Source organism: Calonectris borealis, unplaced genomic scaffold (genome assembly GCF_964195595.1).
Source record: "Calonectris borealis unplaced genomic scaffold, bCalBor7.hap1.2 HAP1_SCAFFOLD_343, whole genome shotgun sequence".
NCBI lineage: Eukaryota > Metazoa > Chordata > Aves > Procellariiformes > Procellariidae > Calonectris > Calonectris borealis.
The window spans coordinates 1-20,452 of record NW_027441725.1 but is presented as its reverse complement, the minus strand read 5'-3'; the positions used below and the strand labels follow the sequence as shown (position 1 = coordinate 20,452).

The window sequence follows — 20,452 nt, the reverse complement described above, 5'->3', positions numbered from 1 at the left end:
GGGTTTTGGGGGTTCCCTGGTGGGTTTGGGGATTTCCCCGGTGGGTTTGGGGGTTCCCAGGCGGGTTTTGGGGTTTCCCTGGTGGGTTTGGGGTTTCCCAGGGGGGTTTTGGGGTTTCCCAGGCGGGTTTGGGGAGGTCCCAGGAGGATACGGGATCCCCAGGGGGGTTTTGGGGTCCCCAGGGGGGGTTTGGGGGTTCCCCGGTGGGTTTGGGGATTTCCCCGGTGGGTTTTGGGGTTTCCCAGGCGGGTTTTGGGGTTTCCCAGGCGGGTTTGGGGAGGTCCCAGGAGGATACGGGATCCCCAGGGGGGTTTTGGGGTCCCCAGGGGGGTTTTGGGGGTCCCCAGGCGGGTTTTGGGGGTTCCCAAGGGGTTTGGGGAGGTCCCAGGAGGATATGGGGTCCCCAGGGGGGTTTTGGGTCCCCAGGGGGGTTTTGGGGGTCCCCAGGGGGGTTTTGGGGGTTCCCAGGTGGGTTTGGGGATTTCCCGGTGGGTTTGGGGGTTCCCAGGCGGGTTTGGGGTTTCCCTGGTGGGTTTGGGGGTTCCCAGGGGGTTTTGGGGGTTCCCAGGGGGGTTTGGGGGTTCCGAGGCGGGTTTTGGGGTGCCCAGGGGGGTTTTGGGGTCCCCAGGGCGGTTTTGGGGTTTCCCAGGCGGGTTTTGGGGTCCCCAGGGGGGTTTGGGGAGGTCCCAGGAGGATACGGGATCCCCAGGGGGGTTTTGGGGTCCCCAGGGGGGGTTTTGGGGGGCTGCCGTGACTCACCGCTGGAGGATGAGGGGGGGGTTGGGCTGGCGGGCGCCGGGGTAGTGGACGTGGATGGTGTGGCCGGCGTTGGCCGTCAGCTGGGCGCAGGGTGCGCTGGCTGCGCCCCAGGCCCTGCGCCAGGCGGGTGCTGGCGGCCCCGCTCCCCAGGGCCAGGGCGCGTGGTCCGCGTGCCGCACCAGCAGCGGGTGGCTGGCCGGGATGTTCCCGGGGGACGGGGGGATGTCGGCTGGGGGGGGGGGGGGAAAAGGGGGGTCGGGGGGGGGGAAAAGGGGGGGGAAGAAGCTTTCTGAGACCCTCGTAATGGTGGGATGCACGGGGGGGGGGGACAAACTGGGGGGTCAGGGGGTGAACCCCAGCATAACCCCCCCCAAGGTCATGGGGAGGTGAGGAATTGGGGTGCTGGGGGGTGAACCCCAGCCTAACACCTCCCGAAGGTCATGGGGAGGTGAGGAATTGGGGTGCTGGGGGGTGAACCCCTTCTTAACCCCCCCAAGGACATGGGGAGGTGAGGAATTGGGGTGCTGGGGGGTGAACCCCTTCTTAACCCCCCCAAGGACATGGGGAGGTGAGGAATTGGGGTGCTGGGGGGTGAACCCCTTCTTAACCCACCCCAAGGTCATAGGGAGATGAAGAATTGGGGTGCTGGGGGGTGAACCCCTTCTTAACCCCCCCCAAATTCATGGGGAGACAGAAACAGGGTGCTGGGGGGGGGGTGAACCCCTTCTTAACCCCCCCAAGGCCATGGGGAGACAAAGAATTGGGGTGCTGGGGGGTGAACCCCTTCTTAACCCCCCCCAAATTCATGGGGAGACAGAAATGGGGTGCTGGGGGGTGAACCCCTTCTTAACCCCCCAAAAACCATGGGGAGATGAAGAATTGGGGTGCTGGGGGGTGAACCCCTTCTTAACCCCCTCCAAATTCATGGGGAGACAGAATTGGGGTGCTGGGGGGTGAACCCCATCCTAATCCCCCCTCAAATTCATGGGGAGACAGAAACAGGGTGCGGGGGGGGGTGAACCCCTTCTTAACCCCCCCCAAGGTCATGGGGAGGTGAAGAATTGGGGTGCTGGGGGGTGAACCCCTTCTTAACCCCCCCAAGGTCATGGGGAGATGAAGAATTGGGGTGCTGGGGGGGGTGAACCCCTTCTTAACCCCCCCAAGGCCATGGGGAGATGAAGAATTGGGGTGCTGGGGGGGGCTGGACCCCTTCTTAACCCCCCCAACACCCTGGGGAGGCGACAAACCGGGGTGTCAAGGGGGCGAACCCCACTTTACCCCCCCCCCCAAGCCCTCACCCACCCTCCCTCCACCACCGTGGGGCGAGGGGGGAGCCCCGTGGCCCCCCCCAAATCCCTGCGGCCCCCCCCCTGCCCTCCCAGTCCTCCCAGTCCGTACTGGGGCTGGAGAACATGTTGTCGAACTCGATGATGAGGTCATCGTCGCGGTCGAAGCGCTCGAAGCGGACGAGGGGGGAGGCGTTCATGTCGGGGTAATCTTCGTCCAGCTCCATCTCCGAGCCGTCGTCGTCGTCCTCCTCTTCCTCCCCTTCCTCCCCCTCCTCGTCGTCCTGAAGGGGAAGGACCCCGGAGGGGGGGGGCGGGGGGGGTCAGCGGGCACCCCCTGACTCGAAATGAGGGCACCCGGAGCTGGAAGGGGGGCACCCCGACCCCAAATGGCAGCCCCTGACCCAAAATGGGGGCACCCCGACCCCAAATGGCAGCCCCTGACCCAAAATGGGGGCACCCCGACCCAAAATGGGGGCACCCTGACCCAAAATAGCACCCCCTGACCCCAAATGGGGGCACCCTGACTCAAAACGGGGGCACCCTGACCCAAAATGGGGGCACCCTACCCCTAAATAGCACCCCCTGACCCCAAATGGGGGCACCCCGACCCAAAATAGCACCCCCTGACCCCAAATGGGGGCACTCTGACTCAAAACGGGGGCACCCTGACCCAAAATGGGGGCACCCTACCCCTAAATAGCACCCCCTGACCCCAAATGGGGGCACCCCGACCCAAAATAGCACCCCCTGACCCCAAATGGGGGCACTCTGACTCAAAACGGGGGCACCCTGACCCAAAATGGGGGCACCCTACCCCTAAATAGCACCCCCTGACCCCAAATGGGGGCACCCCGACCCAAAATAGCACCCCCTGACCCCAAATGGGGGCACTCTGACTCAAAACGGGGGCACCCTGACCCAAAATGGGGGCACCCTACCCCTAAATAGCACCCCCTGACCCAAAACGGGGGCACCCCGACCCAAAATGGGGGCACCCTGACCCCAAATGGCACCCCCTGACCCAAAACGGGGGCACCCCGACCCAAAACAGCACCCCCTGACCTCAAAACAGGGGCACCCCAATGCAAAATGGGGGCACCCCGACCCAAAATGGGGGCACCCCGACCCAAAACGGGGGCACCCTGACCCCAAATGGCAGCCCCTGACCCCAAATGGCAGCCCCTGACCCAAAACGGGGGCACCCCGACCCAAAATGGGGGCACCCCGACCCCAAATGGCAGCCCCTGACCCAAAACGGGGGCACCTCGACCCAAAACAGCACCCCCTGACCCCAAAACAGGGGCACCCCGACCCAAAACAGGGGCACCCTGACCCCAAATAGCACCCCCTGACCCAAAACGGGGGCACCCCGACCCAAAATAGCACCCCCTGACCCCAAAACAGGGGCACCCCAACCCAAAATGGGGGCACCCCGACCCAAAACAGCACCCCCTGACCCCAAATGGGGGCACCCTGACCCAAAACAGCACCCCCTGACCCCAAATGGGGGCACCCTGACCCAAAATAGCACCCCCTGACCTCAAAACAGGGGCACCCCGACCCAAAATGGGGGCACCCTGACCCAAAACGGGGGCACCCTGACCCCAAATGGCAGCCCCTGACCCAAAACGGGGGCACCCCGACCCAAAATGGGGGCACCCTGACCCAAACGGGGGCACCCTGACCCAAACGGGGGCACCCCGCCCCAAACCGGGGTGACGGCTGCACCCCCACAGCACCCGAGGGGATCCCCCCCCCCCCCCCACCTGATCGTCCTCGTCTTCCTCCTCCTCCTCCTCCTCCTCGTCCTGGCTGTCGTCCTCATCCTCGTTGCTGCCGCTGCTGTCCTCCTCCTGCGTGTGCTCCTCCTCGTCCTCGGGATCCAGGATGTTCATGGAATCTTTCGGGAAGGCGAAAAGAGGGGGGGGGGGGGGGGTGTCGGCTGGGATCTCGGCGTCCCAAAACCACCCCCCCCCCCCCCAAAAATCTTGGGGGGCCCCCCCTCACCTTCCCGGTTGGCCTGCAGCGTGGAGGCTTGGCTGAGGTTGGAGGGGGCCTCGTCCATCAGCACGTCCTCCTGCGACTCGTCCTCCCCCGAGCGGCTCACTTTTGGGGAGGGGGGGGCGAAAACACCTTAAAGGGGTGCAAAGGGGGCACCCCCATATTTTTGAGGGGGTCCCTGCTGTCTCGGGGAGGGGGATCTCACCGATGATGGTGCTGTTGCCGGTGGCCCCGTCCCTCTCCAGCAGCTCGTCGATGAGATCCTCCAGCTCGTTTTCCACCTTTGGGGGGGGGGCGGGGGGGGATTTAGGGGGGGTAGGGGGGGGATTTGGGGGTACGGGGGGGTTGGGGGGAGCCCCCCTCACCTGCATCTCCTGGGTGCTGAGCCCCTCGGGCTGCCCGGCCAGCACCACCGCGTCACCTTCGGCCTCCCCGTCCATGTCGCCGTCGGCCGCCTCCGCCTGCGCCGCCTCCGCGTCCTCCTCGGGGGGCTCGGGGTCCCCGGGGTCCCCTTTGGTTTTTGGGGGGGGGGTGGGGGGTGGTTAAGAGGGGGTGACAGGCAGGTCCCCCCCAGGGGGGGGACAGAGGGATGTGGGGGGGATGCGGGGATGCAGGGGGTGAGATGGGGGGGGGACAGGGAAAATTGGGGGGACACCGGAGATGGGGGGGACACCAGAGATGGGGGGGACACCGGAGATGGGGGGGCATAGGGGAGATATTTGGGGGACACCGGAGATGGGGGGGACAGGGGAGAGATGGGGGGGACATGAAAGATGTGGGGGACACATGGAAAATGGGGGGACGGGAGAGATGTGGGGGGACACAAGAGATGTGGGGGGGACACATGGAAAATGGGGGGACGGGAGAGATGTGGGGGGACACAAGAGATGTGGGGGGACACAGGGAAAATGGGGGGACACGAGAGATGTGGGGGGACGCGAGAGATGTGGGGGGACACGGAAAATGGGGGGACGCGAGAGATGTGGGGGGACGCGAGAGATGTGGGGGGACGCGAGAGATGTGGGGGGCACAGGGAAGGGGGACACACAGGGAAAATGGGGGGGGCACAAGAGATACGGGGGGACACAGGGGAGATGTGGGGGGACACGAGAGATATGGGGGGGCACGTGGAAAATGGGGGGACACAAGCGATATAGGAGGACACGAGAGAGATGGGGGGGTCACAGGGATGTGGGGGGACACGTGGGAGATGGAGGGGACAGGAGAGATTTGGGGGGGCACGAGAGGAGAAGTGGGGGGCACGGGGAGACGGGGGGACACAGCAGAGATGGGGGGCACAAGGAAGACGGGAGGGACAGGGGAGATACGGGGGAGCACAGGGGGGATGGGGGGGCACAGGGGGGATGGGGGGGGCACAGGGGAGATGGGGGGAGCCGGGGGAGGTTTGGGGGTTCCTGGGGGTGCAGGTACCTCCGTCGGGGGGCGCGGCTCCGGCCTCCCGGGCCCCCCCGGCCCCCTCCCCCTTGCTCTTGCTGGAGGAGCCCTTGGTGCCGAAGAGGCCGCTGGGCTGGTTGACGATGCGGGACAGCGTCTCCAGCGGCTTCAGCGCCGCGTTCACCGTGTTCGCCATGTTGGGGCTGGGGGGGCGGCCGGTGGGACCCTGGCGTCCAGGGGACCCCACCCCGTCCCCCCGGGACCCGCCACAAACTCCCAGGAAACCACCACGATCCCCACGGCACCCCAAGACCCACCACGACCCCCAAGACCCACCACGACCCCTCAAGACCCCTCACAACCCACCACAACCCCCAAAACCCACCATGACCCCTCAAGACCCTCTAAGACCCCTCAAGACCCACCACGACCCCTCAAGACCTACCAAGACCCACCACAACCCAAGAACCCAAGAGCCCCCACAACCCCTCAAGACTCCCCAAGACCCCTAAGACCCACCAAGAACCCCCAAGACCCACCAAGACCCCCCACAATCCCTCAAAACCCCCCAAGACCCACCAAGACCCCTAAGACCCACCAAGAACCCCCAAGACCCACCAAGACCCCCCAAGACCCACCATGACCCCTCAAGAACCCTCAAGAACCCTCAAGACCCACCACAACCCAAGAACCCAAGAGCCCCCACAACCCCTCAAGACCCACCAAGACCCCCAAGACCCACCAAGACCCACCACGACCCCTCAAGACCTCCCAAGACCCACCAAGAACCCCCAAGACCCCTCAATACCCACCAAGACCCCCACGACCCCTCAAGACCCCCACAACCCCTCAAGAACCCTCAAGAACCACCACGACCCCCCAAGACTCACCACGACCCCCCAAGACCCACCAAGACCCCCACGACCCCTCAAGAACCCTCAAGAACCCTCCAGACCCACCACAACCCAAGAACCCAAGAGCCCCTCCAGACCCCTCCAGACCCCCCAAGACCCCCCAAGACCCCCGATAAGAGTGGACCCCGGCGTCGGGGTGGGGCCATACCTGGAGAGGTCGAGGCTGTGAGGGACCCTCGCCAGGTCGTTGACCAAGCCCTTCTTGAGGAAGAGGCGGATGATGTTGTTCATGCCGTTGTGTTGGGTCTTGGCGGCGCTGCTGTAGAAGCTGGAGGTGGAGGGGCAGGACTCCATGATGGTGCTGATGATGCACATGACGGCTTGGAGCCTGCGGTGGGGACGAGGAGATGCGTCACACGCCGGGGGGATGTGGCACCCCCACGGAGCTCCTATCACCCCCGTGGAGGAGACATCACCCCCCGTGGAGGAGACATCACCCCTGTGGAGGAGACATCACCCCCCGTGGAGAACATAACATCCCTGTGGAGGTCACGTCAACCCCGTGGAGGTCACGTCAACCCCATGGAGGACACGTCAACCCCATGGAGGACACGTCAACCCCGTGTAGTTTGTGTCACAGCCCAGGGAGGACATGTCAACCCCACGAGGGGCACATCAGCCTCACGGAGGACATCTCACCCCTGTGGAGGATGTCTCAACCCCATGAGGGACATCTCACCCCCGTGGAGCACATCTCAACCCCACGAGGAACATCTCACCCCCGTGGAGGACGCGTCAACCCCACGAGGAACATCTCACCCCCGTGGAGGACACGTCAACCCCACGAGGGACATCTCACCCCCGTGGAGCACATCTCAACCCCACGAGGAACATCTCACCCCCGTGGAGGATGCATCAACCCCATGAGGGACATCTCACCCCCGTGGAGCACATCTCAACCCCGTGAGGAACATCTCACCCCCGTGGAGGACGCGTCAACCCCCCGAGGAACATCTCACCCCCGTGGAGGACGCGTCAACCCCACGAGGGACATCTCACCCCCGTGGAGCACATCTCAACCCCACGAGGGACATCTCACCCCCGTGGAGAACATCTCAACCCCACGAGGAACATCTCACCCCCGTGGAGAACATCTCAACCCCACGAGGGACATCTCACCCCCGTGGAGAACATCTCACCCCTGTGAGGAACATCTCACCCCCGTGGAGGACGCGTCAACCCCACGAGGGACATCTCCACCCCCGTGGAGGACGCGTCAACCCCCCGAGGAACATCTCACCCCCGTGGAGCACATCTCAACCCCGTGAGGAACATCTCACCCCCGTGGAGGACACGTCAACCCCACGAGGGACATCTCACCCCCGTGGAGCACATCTCAACCCCGTGAGGAACATCTCACCCCCGTGGAGCACATCTCAACCCCACGAGGAACATCTCACCCCCGTGGAGGATGCATCAACCCCACGAGGGACATCTCACCCCCGTGGAGCACATCTCAACCCCGTGAGGAACATCTCACCCCCGTGGAGCACATCTCAACCCCACGAGGAACATCTCACCCCCGTGGAGGATGCATCAACCCCACGAGGGACATCTCACCCCCGTGGAGCACATCTCAACCCCACGAGGGACATCTCACCCCCGTGGAGCACATCTCAACCCCACGAGGAACATCTCACCCCCGTGGAGGACGCGTCAACCCCACGAGGGACATCTCACCCCCGTGGAGCACATCTCAACCCCGTGAGGAACATCTCACCCCTGTGGAGAACATCTCAACCCCGTGAGGAACATCTCACCCCCGTGGAGAACATCTCACCCCCGTAACGGTGCTGCCGCGAGGGCGCCGGTGGCCGGGACGGCCCCGCGATAACCCCGCCGTGTCCCCGTGGTGTCCCCCCGGTGTCCCCCACCTGGCGTGCTTCTCGGTGCTCTCGGCCATGGCCAGCGCCCGTCCCAGGGCCGCCTTCACCTCGTTGACCAAAGCCACCTGGGCGTCGGTGCCGCTGCCCGCCGCTGCCAGACTGGCCAGGAAGAGCCGGGCCAGCGCCGGCGTGTCCTTGTCCTCGGCGTTCTGCGTGTGGGGCAGGAGGTGGTCCAGGACGAAGGCCAGCACGCTGCAGTCCTGCGGGGAACGGGGAAAGGGGGGGGTCAGGCACCCCAAAACCCCCAGCTGGGGCTGGGACCCCCAGATCGTCCCGTCCCCGAGGTGTGGGGGGAGCCTTGGGTGCCAAAGGGGGTGGCAGCTGGTGCGTGGTGACAAGGGAAGAGGGGGTGTGGGGTGACAGGACACCTCGATGGACGTGGTGACGGGGACCCAGGTGTTGGGGGGTACAGGGGAACCTTCTACATGGGGTGACAAGGGACCCCAGCGCGTGGGGTGACAGGGGAACCTTCTACATGGGGTGACAAGGGACCCCAGCGCGTGGGGTGACAGGGGACCCCAGAGCATGGGGTGATGGGGACCGAGGTGTCTGGGGGTACAGGGGAACCTTCTGTATGGGGTGACAAGGGACCCCAGCGCGTGGGGTGACAGGGGACCCCAGCGCGTGGGGTGACAGCAACCGAGGCGTCTGGGGGTATAGGGGAACCTTCTAGATGGGGTGACAAGGGACCCCAGCGCGTGGGGTGACAGGGGACCCCAGAGCATGGGGTGACGGGGACCGAGGTGTCTGGGGGTACAGGGGAACCTTCTGTATGGGGTGACAGGGACCTCAGCGCGTGGGGTGACAGGGGACCCCAGAGTGTGGGGTGACAGCAACCGAGGCGTCTGGGGGTATAGGGGAACCTTCTAGATGGGGTGACAAGGGACCCCAGCGTGTGGGGTGACAGGGGAACCTTCTAGATGGGGTGACAAGGGACCCCAGCGCGTGGGGTGACAGGGGACCCCAGAGCATGGGGTGATGGGGACCGAGGTGTCTGGGGGTACAGGGGAACCTTCTGTATGGGGTGACAGGGACCCCAGCGCATGGTGGCCCAAAGAAACCCGCCACGCAGGGTGACAGGGGACAACGCCAGGCAGGGTGACAGAACACCTGGACGCGTGGGGTGACAGGACACCCTGCCGCACGCGGTGACAAGGGACCCAAGTGCCTGGTGGCACAGGAAAACCCACTGCGAGGGGGTGACGGGGGACCCCGCCACGCAGGGGTGACGGGGGACACCATCGCACAGGGGTGACAGGGGACCCCGCCACGCAGGGTGACGGGGGACACCATCGCACAGGGGTGACGGGGGACCCCGCCACGCAGGGTGACGGGGGACACCATCGCACAGGGGTGACAGGGGACACCATCACGCAGGGGTGACAGGGGACCCCGCCACACAGGGTGATGGGGGACACCATCGCACAGGGGTGACGGGGGACCCCGCCACGCAGGGTGACACCACCACCCCGCCGCGCAACAGCGTGACACCACCGCCGAGACCCCCCCCCCCCACCCCGTAGGGACGCGGACGCCGTCGCGGGGCGACCCTCGGGGACAAGCGACCGCGTCCCGGCTGTCTCGTCACCTCTTTGATGAGCTCCGACTGTCCCACGGTGTAGCTGTAGTTGGCGATGAGGGTGGCGATGCCCACGTAGGAGCGGACCAGTTCGGCCAGTAGCCGCAAGATGGTGGAAGTGGGCATGAGGGGCTTGGAGCCCTTGGCTCGCTGCCGCTCCTCCCCGCGCTCCCCGTCCTTCTCCTTCCGACCCTCCCGGCCCTCCTCGGGGCTGGCTGCTGCGGACGGAGGGGACGTTGGGGACGTCAGGGGGACGCTGAAGGTCTCGGGGACGCGGAGGGGACGTCGGGGGGCTGGGGGACGCGGAGGGGACGTCGGGGGGCTCGGGGAGATGATGGGGACGTTAAAGGTCTTGGGGACGTGGAGGGGACATCAGGGGGCTCAGGGACGTGGAGGGGACATGGAGGGGACGTTAAAGGACTCGGGGACACGGAGGGGACGTCGGGGGGCTTGGGGATGTGGAGGGGACGTTGGGGGGCTTGGGGATGTGGAGGGGACGTTGGGGGGCTCGGGGACGCGGAGGGGACGTTGGGGGGCTCGGGGAGATGATGGGGACGTTAAAGGTCTTGGGGACGCAGAGGGGATGTTGGGGGGCTCAAGGACATGAAGGGGACGTTGGGGGGCTCAGGGACGTGGAGGGGACATGGAGGGGACATTAAAGGTCTTGGGGACACGGAGGGGACGTTGGGGGGCTCGGGGAGATGATGGGAACGTTAAAGGTCTTGGGGACGTGGAGGGGACGTTGGGGGGCTCAGGGACATGGAGGGGACATGGAGGGGACGTTAAAGGACTCGGGGACACGGAGGGGACGTCGGGGGGCTTGGGGATGTGGAGGGGACGTTGGGGGGCTCGGGGACGCGGAGGGGACATTAAAGGTCTCGGGGACACAGAGGGGATGTTGGGGGGCTCAGGGAGATGATGGGGACGTTAAAGGTCTTGGGGACGCAGAGGGGACGTTGGGGGGCTCAAGGACATGAAGGGGACGTTGGGGGGCTCAGGGACGTGGAGGGGACATAGAGGGGACATTAAAGGTCTTGGGGACACGGAGGGGACGTTGGGGGGCTCAGGGATGTGGAGGGGACGTTAGGGGGACATTAAAGGTCTTGGGGACACGGAGGGGACGTTGGGGGGCTCAGGGATGTGGAGGGGACGTTGGGGAGCTCGGGGACGTCGAGGGGACGTTAAAAGTCACGTGGAGGGGACATTAAAGGTCTTGGGGACACGGAGGGGATGTTGGGGGGCTCAGGGACGTGGAGAGGATGTTGGGGGGCCCTGGGACATGGAAGGGTCATTGGGGGGGCTCAAGGACGTGGAGGGGACGTTAGGGGGACGCTAAAGGTCTTGGGGACACGGAGGGGACGTTGGGGGGCTCGGGGAGATGATGGGGACATTGAAGACCTTGGGGACACGGAGGGGACACGGAGGGGACATCAGGGGGCTCGGGGACGTTGGGGGGCCCAGGGGACACCCCTACCTTCTCCCTGGGGGGTTCCCGACGGCGGTGTCTCCGCAGCGGCTCCATCGGCGGCGAAGACCTGGGCCTGCGGGAGCCAGGGTTTGGGGGGGGCGGGGGGACAGGACATCAGAGCCGGCCGGGGGGGGCCCCCCAAAACCCCACAGCCCCCCCCAAAACCCCACAGCCCCCCCCCTCCCCCTCCCCCCCAAATCCCCTTCCCCGTACCCGCTCCCACCACCCCTAGGAACGCTCCTCCCCCGAAACCCCCCCCCCCAAATCCCACCTTGGCACCCTTAAATCTCCCCCCGCCACCCCCAAATCTCCCCCCGGCACCCCCAAATCCCCCCCCCCGGCACCCCCAAAGCGCTGACGTTGATGGCGAAGCCGGCGGGGGGGTCGAAGTCGCCGGGCTGGCGCGTCAGGCTGCGGTACTGCTGGTACATGTCGTCCCCGATGTCGGAGAGCAGCTGGCTGACCTCGCTGGGCGCCGCGCTTTTGGGGTCCCCCTTCTCACCTTTTTTGGGGGGGAAGGGGGGGTGTGAAGGGAGCCCCACGCTCTGCCACACCCCCCCCCCCCCAAAAAAAAAAGGCTTTGGGGACACCCCCAAAGCACCTGGGGGGCACCCTGGGTCTAGAGCGCGGAGGGAACTATGCTTTCGGGGGGGCATCGTGCTTTTGGGGGGCACCCTGCTTTTGGGGGGGCACCCCGCTATCGGGGGGGCACCCCGTTTTTGGGGGGCACCCTGATTCTTCATGTCCCGCTGCCTGGGGGCACCCCGATTCTGCCCCTGATACGGGCAACCCCGCTCCCCGGGGTGCACCCCGCTTCCCCTTCCACGTGCACCACACTGGGGGGGCACCCCAATTCTGTACCCCGATTCTCTGCCCCATAGGGGCACCCCGGTTCTCTCCCTCCATGTGCACCCCGCTGCCTGGGGGCACCCCCATTCCCCCCTATGTGCACCCCACTCCCCATGGACACCCCAATGTCCCCCTGATGTGCACCCCAATCCCTAGGGGCACCCCAATTCCCCCCATGTGCACCCCACTGCCTGGGGGCACCCCAATTCCCCCCCATGGGCACCCCACTCCCCATGGACACCCCAATTTCCTCCCCATGGGCACCCCAACCCCTGGGGGCACCCCAGTTCCCTCCCCATGTGCACCCCAACCCCTCGGAGCACCCCAACTCCCCCCTCCATGTCCACCCCAACCCCTGGGAGCACCCCAATTCCCCCCCACGTGCACCCCATTCCCCATGGGCACCCCAATTCCCACTCCCTGGGGGCACCCCAGTCCCTGGGGGCACCCCAATTCCCCCCCACATGCACCCCACTCCCCATGGGCACCCAAACCCCTCGGAGCACCCCAATTCCCCCCCCTAGTGCACCCCACTCCCCATGGGCACCCCAATTCCCCCCTCCAAGTCCACCCCAACCCCTGGGGGCACCCCAATTCCCCCCCCACGTGCACCCCACTCCCTATGGGCACCCCAATTCCCCCCTCATGTCCACCCCAACCCCTGGGGGCACCCCAATTCCCTCCCCATGGGCACCCCAACCCCTGGGAGCACCCCAATTCCCCCTATGTGCACCCCACTCCCTACCAGCGCCCCACTTCCCACTCCCTGGGAGCACCCCAATTCCCCCCCACGTGCACCCCACTCCCCATGGGCACCCCAATTTCCCCCCTCATGTCCACCCCAACCCCTGGGGGCACCCCAATTCCCGCCCATGTCCACCCCACTCCCTGGGAGCACCCCAATTCCCCCCTGTGTGCACCCCACTCCCTACCAGCGCCCCACTTCCCACTCCCTGGGAGCACCCCAATTCCCCCCCACGTGCACCCCACTCCCCATGGGCACCCCAATTCCCCCCTCATGTCCACCCCACTCCCTGGGAACACCCCAATTCCCCCCTCATGTCCACCCCAACCCCTGGGGGCACCCCAATTCCCGCCCATGTCCACCCCAACCCCTGGGGGCACCCCAATTCCCGCCCATGTCCACCCCAACCCCTGGGAGCACCCCAATTCCCCCCTATGTGCACCCCACTCCCTACCAGCGCCCCACTTCCCACTCCCTGGGAGCACCCCAATTCCCCCCCATGTGCACCCCACTCCCTACCAGCGCCCCATTTCCCACTCCCTGGAGCACCCCCATTTCCCCCCCTTCAAGTGCACCCCAATTCTCCCCCTTCTACCCCCCCCCAAATCCTCCTCCCTCCACACCCCTTTCCAACGCCCCCCCCCCATCTCCCTCTTCCCCCTAAAACTCCCCGGGGGGTGGCTGCAACCCCCCCCCTGGCAGGGGTTATAAACCCTAATAGGGGTGCCTAATTCCCAGGGGGGGTCCCCCAAAGTCCCCGTACCCTCCTCGGGCGCGTGGTAGGCGGCCAGGGCGTTGAGCATGTCGTAGATGACGTCCTTGATGGGCTCGGGGATGGGGGGCAGCGCCGCCGCCTTCACGGCGTCGTCTTCACCAGCTGCACCGCGTTGGGGCCCTTGATCCGCAGGTTCTCGAACTCGTCGTCCGAGGCTGGGGGGGGGAAAAAGGGGGTTCAGGGGGGGGGGACACCCCTTGTTGGCACCCCCGGGGAGGGTTTGTGGGTGCTGGAGCTGTGGGAGCCCCGTTTTAGGAGTAAAAGGAGGTTTGGGAGCTGTGGTTTAGGGGTAAAGGGGGCCCTGGGACACCCATTTTGGGGGTAGAGACCCCTGGGACCCCCATTTTGGGGTAAAGGGGGCCCTGGGGACCCCCACTTTGGGGGTAAAGGGACCCCTGGGATCCCCATTTTGGGGGTAAAGGGGCCCTGGGACCCCCACTTTGGGGTAAAGGGACCCCTGGGATCCCCATTTTGGGGGTAAAGGGACCCTGGGACCCCCACTTGGGGGTAAAGGGACCCTGGGATCCCCATTTTGGGGGTAAAGGGGCCCTGGACCCCCACTTTGGGGTAAAGGACCCCTGGATCCCCATTTTGGGGGTAAAGGGGCCCTGGGACCCCCATTTTGGGGTAAAGGGGCCCATGGGACCCCCACTTTGGGGGTAAAGAGACCCCTGGATCCCCATTTTGGGGGTAAAGAGACCCCTGGGATCCCCATTTTGGAACCAAAGAGACCCCTGGGACCCCCACTTTGGGGGTAAAGGGGCCCCTGGGACCCCCACTTTGGGGGTAAAGGGACCCCCGGACCCCCACCTTGCCACCCTGTAGAGGGCTTGTGGGTGCTGGAGCCACAGGGGCCTGTGGGACCCCTTTTTGGGGCCAAAGAGACCCCTGGGACCCCCATTTTGGGGTAAAGGGGCCCCTGGGATCCCCATTTTGAGGGTAAAGGAACCCCTGGGACCCCCATTTTGGAGCTGCAAGCACCCCCATTCCCCACAAGGCACCCACGGGAGCTGGAGGCACCCGAGACCCCCATTTCTGAGCCACAGGGACCCATGGGACCCCCATTTCTGAGCCACAGGCACCCCTGAGACCCCATTTCAGAACGACAGGCACCCACGGGACCCCACTTTGGAGCCACAGGCACCCACGGGACCCCACTTTGGAGCCACAAGCCCCCATGGAACCCACTTTGGAGCCACAGGGACCCACGGGACCCCACTTTGGAGCCACGACCCCCCTGGGACCCCACTTGGAGCCGCAGGGACCCACGGGACCCCCCTTAGGAGCGGCAGGGGCCCACGGGACCCCCCTTAGGAGCCGCAGGGACCCACGGGACCCCCCTTAGGAGTGGCGGGGGCCCACGGGACCCCCTTAGGAGCGGCGGGGACCCACGGGACCCCCCTTAGGAGCGGCAGGGACCCACGGGACCCCCTTAGGAGCGGCAGGGACCCACGGGACCCCCTTAGGAGCGGCAGGGACCCACGGGACCCCCTTAGGAGCGGCAGGGACCCACGGGACCCCCTTAGGAGCGGCAGGGACCCACGGGACCCCCCTTAGGAGCGGCAGGGGCCCACGGGACCCCCTTAGGAGCGGCAGGGACCCACGGGACCCCCCTTAGGAGCGGCAGGGGCCCACGGGACCCCCTTAGGAGCGGCAGGGACCCACGGGACCCCCTTAGGAGCGGCAGGGGCCCACGGGACCCCCCTTAGGAGCGGCGGGGACCCACGGGACCCCCTTAGGAGCGGCGGGGACCCACGGGACCCCCTTAGGAGCCGCAGGGACCCACGGGACCCCCTTAGGAGCGGCAGGGGCCCACGGGACCCCCCTTAGGAGCGGCGGGGACCCACGGGACCCCCTTAGGAGCGGCGGGGCTGCCGCGGGCCCTCACCGGTGCCGGAGCCGCGGGGGGCGGGCAGGGCGATGCGGATGCAGCCGGTGGCCACCTCGGTGAAGACGTGGGGGCTGCGGCAGGCGGCGGGGGCCCAGCACCCGCAGGATGTAGTTGACCTCTCGGGACCCCAGGCTCCCCGACACCACCCCCGAGGTGGTGCTGCCCGCCCCGCTGGTGGCCGCCGACCGCACCACCTGGGGGGCACCCGTGAGCGGGGGGCCCCCGGGCTGGCCCCCCACCCAGGGGGACGGGGGGCTGCTCCCCCCCTGCAGCCCCCGTGGCCCCGGTGACTCCCCTCCTGCCTGCGCCCAGAGCCTCGGCCCCCCAACTCCCCCGGCCCCCAACTCCCCCGGCCCCTCGCCCCCAGCCCCCCAACTCCCCCAGCCCCTCGTCCCCAGTGTCCCCCGACCCCCAATTCCCCGTCCCCTCATCCCCAGTGTCCCCCTGGCCCCCAACTCCCCCGGCCCCTCGCCCCCAGCCCCCCAACTCCCCCCTCCCCCCGCCCCCCAACTCCCCCCTCCCCCCGCCCCCCGCCCCCCAACTCCCCCCTCCCCTCGCCCCCAGCCCCCCAACTCCCCCCTCCCCTTCCCCCACCCCCCAACTCCCCCCTCCCCTTCCCCCCACCCCCCAACTCCCCCTCCCCTCGCCCCCCACCCCCCAACTCCCCCCTCCCCTGACCCCCACCCCCCCAACTCCCCCAACCCCTCACCCCCAGCCCCTCAAGCCCCCCATCCCTTCACCCCCACCCCCCCAACTCCCCCCTCCCCTTCCCCCCAGCCCCCAACTCCCCCCTCCCCTGCCCCCCACCCCCCCAACTCCCCCAACCCCTCACCCCCAGCCCCCCAAGCCCCCCATCCCTTCACCCCCACCCCCCCATCTCCCCCGTCCCCTCACCCCCGGCCCCCCCAAGCCCCCCCCCCGCCCCCGGCACCTTCTCCATGGTGTGGCGCAGGGTGCAGGGGTCCTCGATGATGTGGCGGAAGAGGAGGGTGACGAGGGGGGTGAAGCCGGTGAAGCCGGAGCTCTGGGTGAGCCCCAGGATGGTGCGGGTGCTGCGCAGCTCGGCGAAGAGCAGGGCGTGCTTGTGGTGCCGGGTGAGGCGCAGGCAGAGGCGCAGGGTGGCGTGGAGGGTGTCGGGGTCCACCGGCACCCCCAACATACTGACGCAGGCTCGTAAAACCGCCGGCACCGCTTCTTCGCCAGACCTCGCACCGGAGCTTCCGACCATCCCGAGGGATCCTCCGGGGAGGGGGAGGGGGAGGGCGGGGAGGGGGAGGATGAGGACGGAGCTGCCGAAGTCTCTTCCTCCGACGGCGGTTCTGGGGCTGTCGGGAAGGGGGTCGTGGTTCAGCCTCCCCACCCCCCCACCCCCAAAAAGCCTGGCAACCCCCCTGTGGCCTCTCTGACCCCCCCGGTGGCCCCCAAAGCTTCCCCCCCCAGCCCCAAATCCCCCCAATATTCCCCCTCAGAAGTCTCCTCCGTCACCCCGATATCCCCCCACGGCACCCGGTTCGGGGGGTGCAGGGACATGGGTCACCCCCCATGGCCTCTTGGGACCCCCCCAAGGCCCCCAAATCCCCCCCCCCCCCCCTTCACCACCCAGCTCCCCCTAAGCCCCGTATCCTCCAGTTTTGGGGGTGCAGGGACATGGGGTGCCCCCCCAATAACTTGACAACCCCCAAATCCACCCCCCCCAGCCCCAAATCTCCCCCCCCAGCTCCAAATCCACCCCCTCCAGCCCCAAATCCACCCCCCCCAGCTCCAAATCCACCCCCCCAGCCCCAAATCTCCCCCCCAGCCCCAAATCCTCCCCCCCCAGCCCCAAATCTCCCCCCCAGCCCCAAATCCCCCCCATACCCTCACCACCCAGCTCCCCCCCAAACCCCACATCCTCCAACACCCCCCAACTTTAGGGGTGCAAGAACATCAGCCCCCCCCCGTGACCTCTCAGACCCCCCCACGGCCCCCAAATCCCCCCCCAACCCTAAATCCACCCCCCCGAGCCCCTAATCCCCCCTCCCAGCCCCAAATCCCAGCCCCGCGTCACCCCCTCCACCCCCTCCCCACCCACCTCCCCCCAAACCCCACCTCCCCCCCATGCTCCCCACCCCCCAAAGACCCCCCCCAAATCCCTCTATATCCCCCCCCCCCCCATACCGGGGGGCTCCTCCTTTCCCCTTCCCTCCGGATCCCGTCCTTCCTCGGTCGCCCGCTCGCCTTCGGCGCCGTCCTTCCCTCCCTTGCCGGATCGGGGGGCTCGCAACAGCGTCAGCATCACCGGCCGCCTGTTCCCCGTCTCCTCGTTCACCTGGACAACAGCCGGGCGACAACGTTTGTGCGCGTGTGTCCCCCCCCCGCCCCCGCCGCCAACCCCTTCCCCGCCGCCGGTACCTGCACCATGGTGGTGAACTGGACGGTGTAGCGGCGGCGGCCGGCGGTGAAGCGGACGCTGGTCTCGCCGGCGCGCCAGGCGGCGTCGATGGTGCTGTTGTTGCTGGCGCTGTAGCTACACCAGCGACCCGAGCGGTCGTCGAACCAGCGCCAGTTGTTCCCAGTTGCCTGGAGATACTGGGGAGGGGGCGGGGGCGGGGGGGTCAGCAGGGCGTACCCCCGCTTGCGTCCCCCTCTCTGGCACTCTGGGTGTCTCTGGGTGCCACCGCGTCACCCTGCTCGTCACCCTCCACAGGACACCCTGTCCCCCCAGGACCCTGCATACCCCTCCCCCAGACCCCGTGTCCCCCCCAGGCTGCCCCCCCCCATCCCAGACCCCCCCTGTGTCCCCCCAAACCCCCCACGTCCCCCCAGGACCCCATAACCCCCCCCCAGGACCCTGTGTCCCCCCCAGCCTGCCCCATCCCCATCCCAGACCCCCCCTGTGTCCCCCCAAACCCCCCATGCCCCCCCCAGGACCCCACATGTGTCCCCATGACCCCATCTGCGTCCCCCCCCAGGACCCCATATCCCCCCCCAACCCCATGTGTCCCCCCCAGGACCCCATAACCCCTCCCCAGGACCCCGTATCCCCCCCCAGGCTGCCCCACCCCCATCCCAGACCCCCTGTGTCCCCCCAAACCCCCCATGTCCCCCCCCAGGACCCCATAACCCCCCCAGGACCACGTCTGTGTCCCCAGGACCCCATCTCCCTCTCCAGGACCCCATGTCCCCCCCCCAACCCCATGTGTCCCCCCATAACCCCATCTGCGTCCCCCCAAGACCCCATATCCCCCCCCCAGGACCACATCTGTGTCCCCAGAACCCCATGTTCCTCTGCAGGACCCCATGTCCCCCCCCCCCAACCCCATGTGTCCCCCCCCCAGGACCCCATAACCCCCCCCCCAGGACCCCATAACCCCCCCCCAGGACCCTGTATCCCTCCCAGGCTGCCCCATCCCCATCCCAGACCCCCCCTGTGTCCCCCAAACCCCCCACGTCCCCCCCCAGGACCCCATATCCCCCCCCAACCCCATGTGTCCCCCATAACCCCATCTGCGTCCCCCCAGGACCCCATAACCCCCCCCCTAGGACCCTGTATCCCTCCCAGGCTGCCCCATCCCCATCCCAGACCCCCCCTGTGTCCCCCCCAAACCCCCCATGTCCCCCCCCAGGACCCCATAACCCCCACCCAGGACCCCATAACCCCTCCCCAGGACCCTGTATCCCCCCCAGGCTGCCCCCCCCCATCCCAGACCCCCCCTGTGTCCCCCCAAACCCCCAATGTCCCCCCCCAGGACCCCATAACCCCCCCCAGGACCACGTCTGTGTCCCCAGGACCCCATCTCCCCCCCCAGGACCCCATCTCCCCCCCCAACCCCATGTGTCCCCCCCCAGGACCCCGTATCCCCCTCCCCAGGACCCCGTATCCCCCCCAGGCTGCCCCCCCCCATCCCAGCCCCCCCCCGTGTCCCCCCAAACCCCCCCAGACGCCCCCCAGCCCCCCACCTTGTTCATCTGAGCCCTGCGCTTGGAGGAGACGGCCGTCTTCTCGTAGAAGTCGATGAGGAGCAGGACGGGGGTGATCCACCTTTTGGGGGGGACACGCACGCCCGGTCGATGGCGGGGAGGGGGGGACGGGAGGGTGGCGGGGGGGGGGGGTTTTGGGGGGCCGTTCCCCCTTCCTTACTTGGGGGTCTGCACCTCCTTGTGCTCCTTGGCGGCCTGCAGGCAGGGCTGCACCACCTCCAGCAGCTTGATGAGGACGTCCAGCACGCAGCTCGACTCCACCACCCGGGCGCAGGGCAGCTTCAGCTCCTGGGGGGCCCCGAGGTGTCCCGGGGGTCAGGGACACCCCCAAAATCCCCAAAACCCCCTGCACCCCCCCCCAAAAAAAAAAACCCCAAACTACCGCCAGAAACCCCAAACCGCCACCCAAAACCACCAAACCACCCTCAAAACACCAAACCACCCCCCAGACCCCCAAAACCACCCCCAAAAACCCCAAACCACCCCCAGAAACCCAAAACCACCCCCCTGACACCCAAAACCACCCCCCAGTCCCCAAAACCACCCCTCAAAAACCCCAAACCACTCCCCAGTCCCCCAAAACCACCCCCCAGACCCCCAAAACCACCCCCAAAAAACCCCAAACCACCCCCAGAAACCAAAACCACCCCCCTGACACCCAAAACCACCCCCTAAAAACCCCAAACCACCCCCAGACACTTCAAACCACCCCCCCAGTCCCCAAAATCACCCCCTAAAAACCCCAAACCACCCCCCCGACACCCAAAACCACCCCCCGACACCCAAAACCACCACCCAAAAACCCAAACCACCCCCTAAAAACCCCAAACCACCCCCCCGACACCCAAAACCACCCCCAGACCCCCAAAACCACCCCCAGACCCCCAAAACCACCCCTCAAAAACCCCAAACCACCCCCTAAAAACCCCAACCACCCCCCG

At 67.2% G+C, this 20,452-nt stretch overlaps 1 protein-coding gene across 1 annotated transcript; it reads right to left on the bottom strand.

Moving 5' to 3' along the window:
- Window positions 1–759: 759 nt before the first annotated feature.
- Window positions 760–19,799, bottom strand: LOC142077621 (E3 ubiquitin-protein ligase HUWE1-like; the record flags this gene model as incomplete). The annotated part of the gene is given in 22 exon segments (XM_075139556.1): window positions 760–988; window positions 2,158–2,329; window positions 3,815–3,948; window positions 4,056–4,154; window positions 4,255–4,330; window positions 4,415–4,560; window positions 5,481–5,647; window positions 6,507–6,686; window positions 8,233–8,444; window positions 9,833–10,041; window positions 11,298–11,364; window positions 11,651–11,793; window positions 13,649–13,744; window positions 13,747–13,815; window positions 15,549–15,639; window positions 15,641–15,745; window positions 16,483–16,747; window positions 16,750–16,876; window positions 17,709–17,859; window positions 17,943–18,119; window positions 19,491–19,572; window positions 19,672–19,799. Coding segments are annotated over 22 exon segments (3,125 nt in total), but the record flags the coding sequence as incomplete, so codon positions are not given.
- Between the last annotated feature and the right edge of the window lie 653 nt (window positions 19,800–20,452).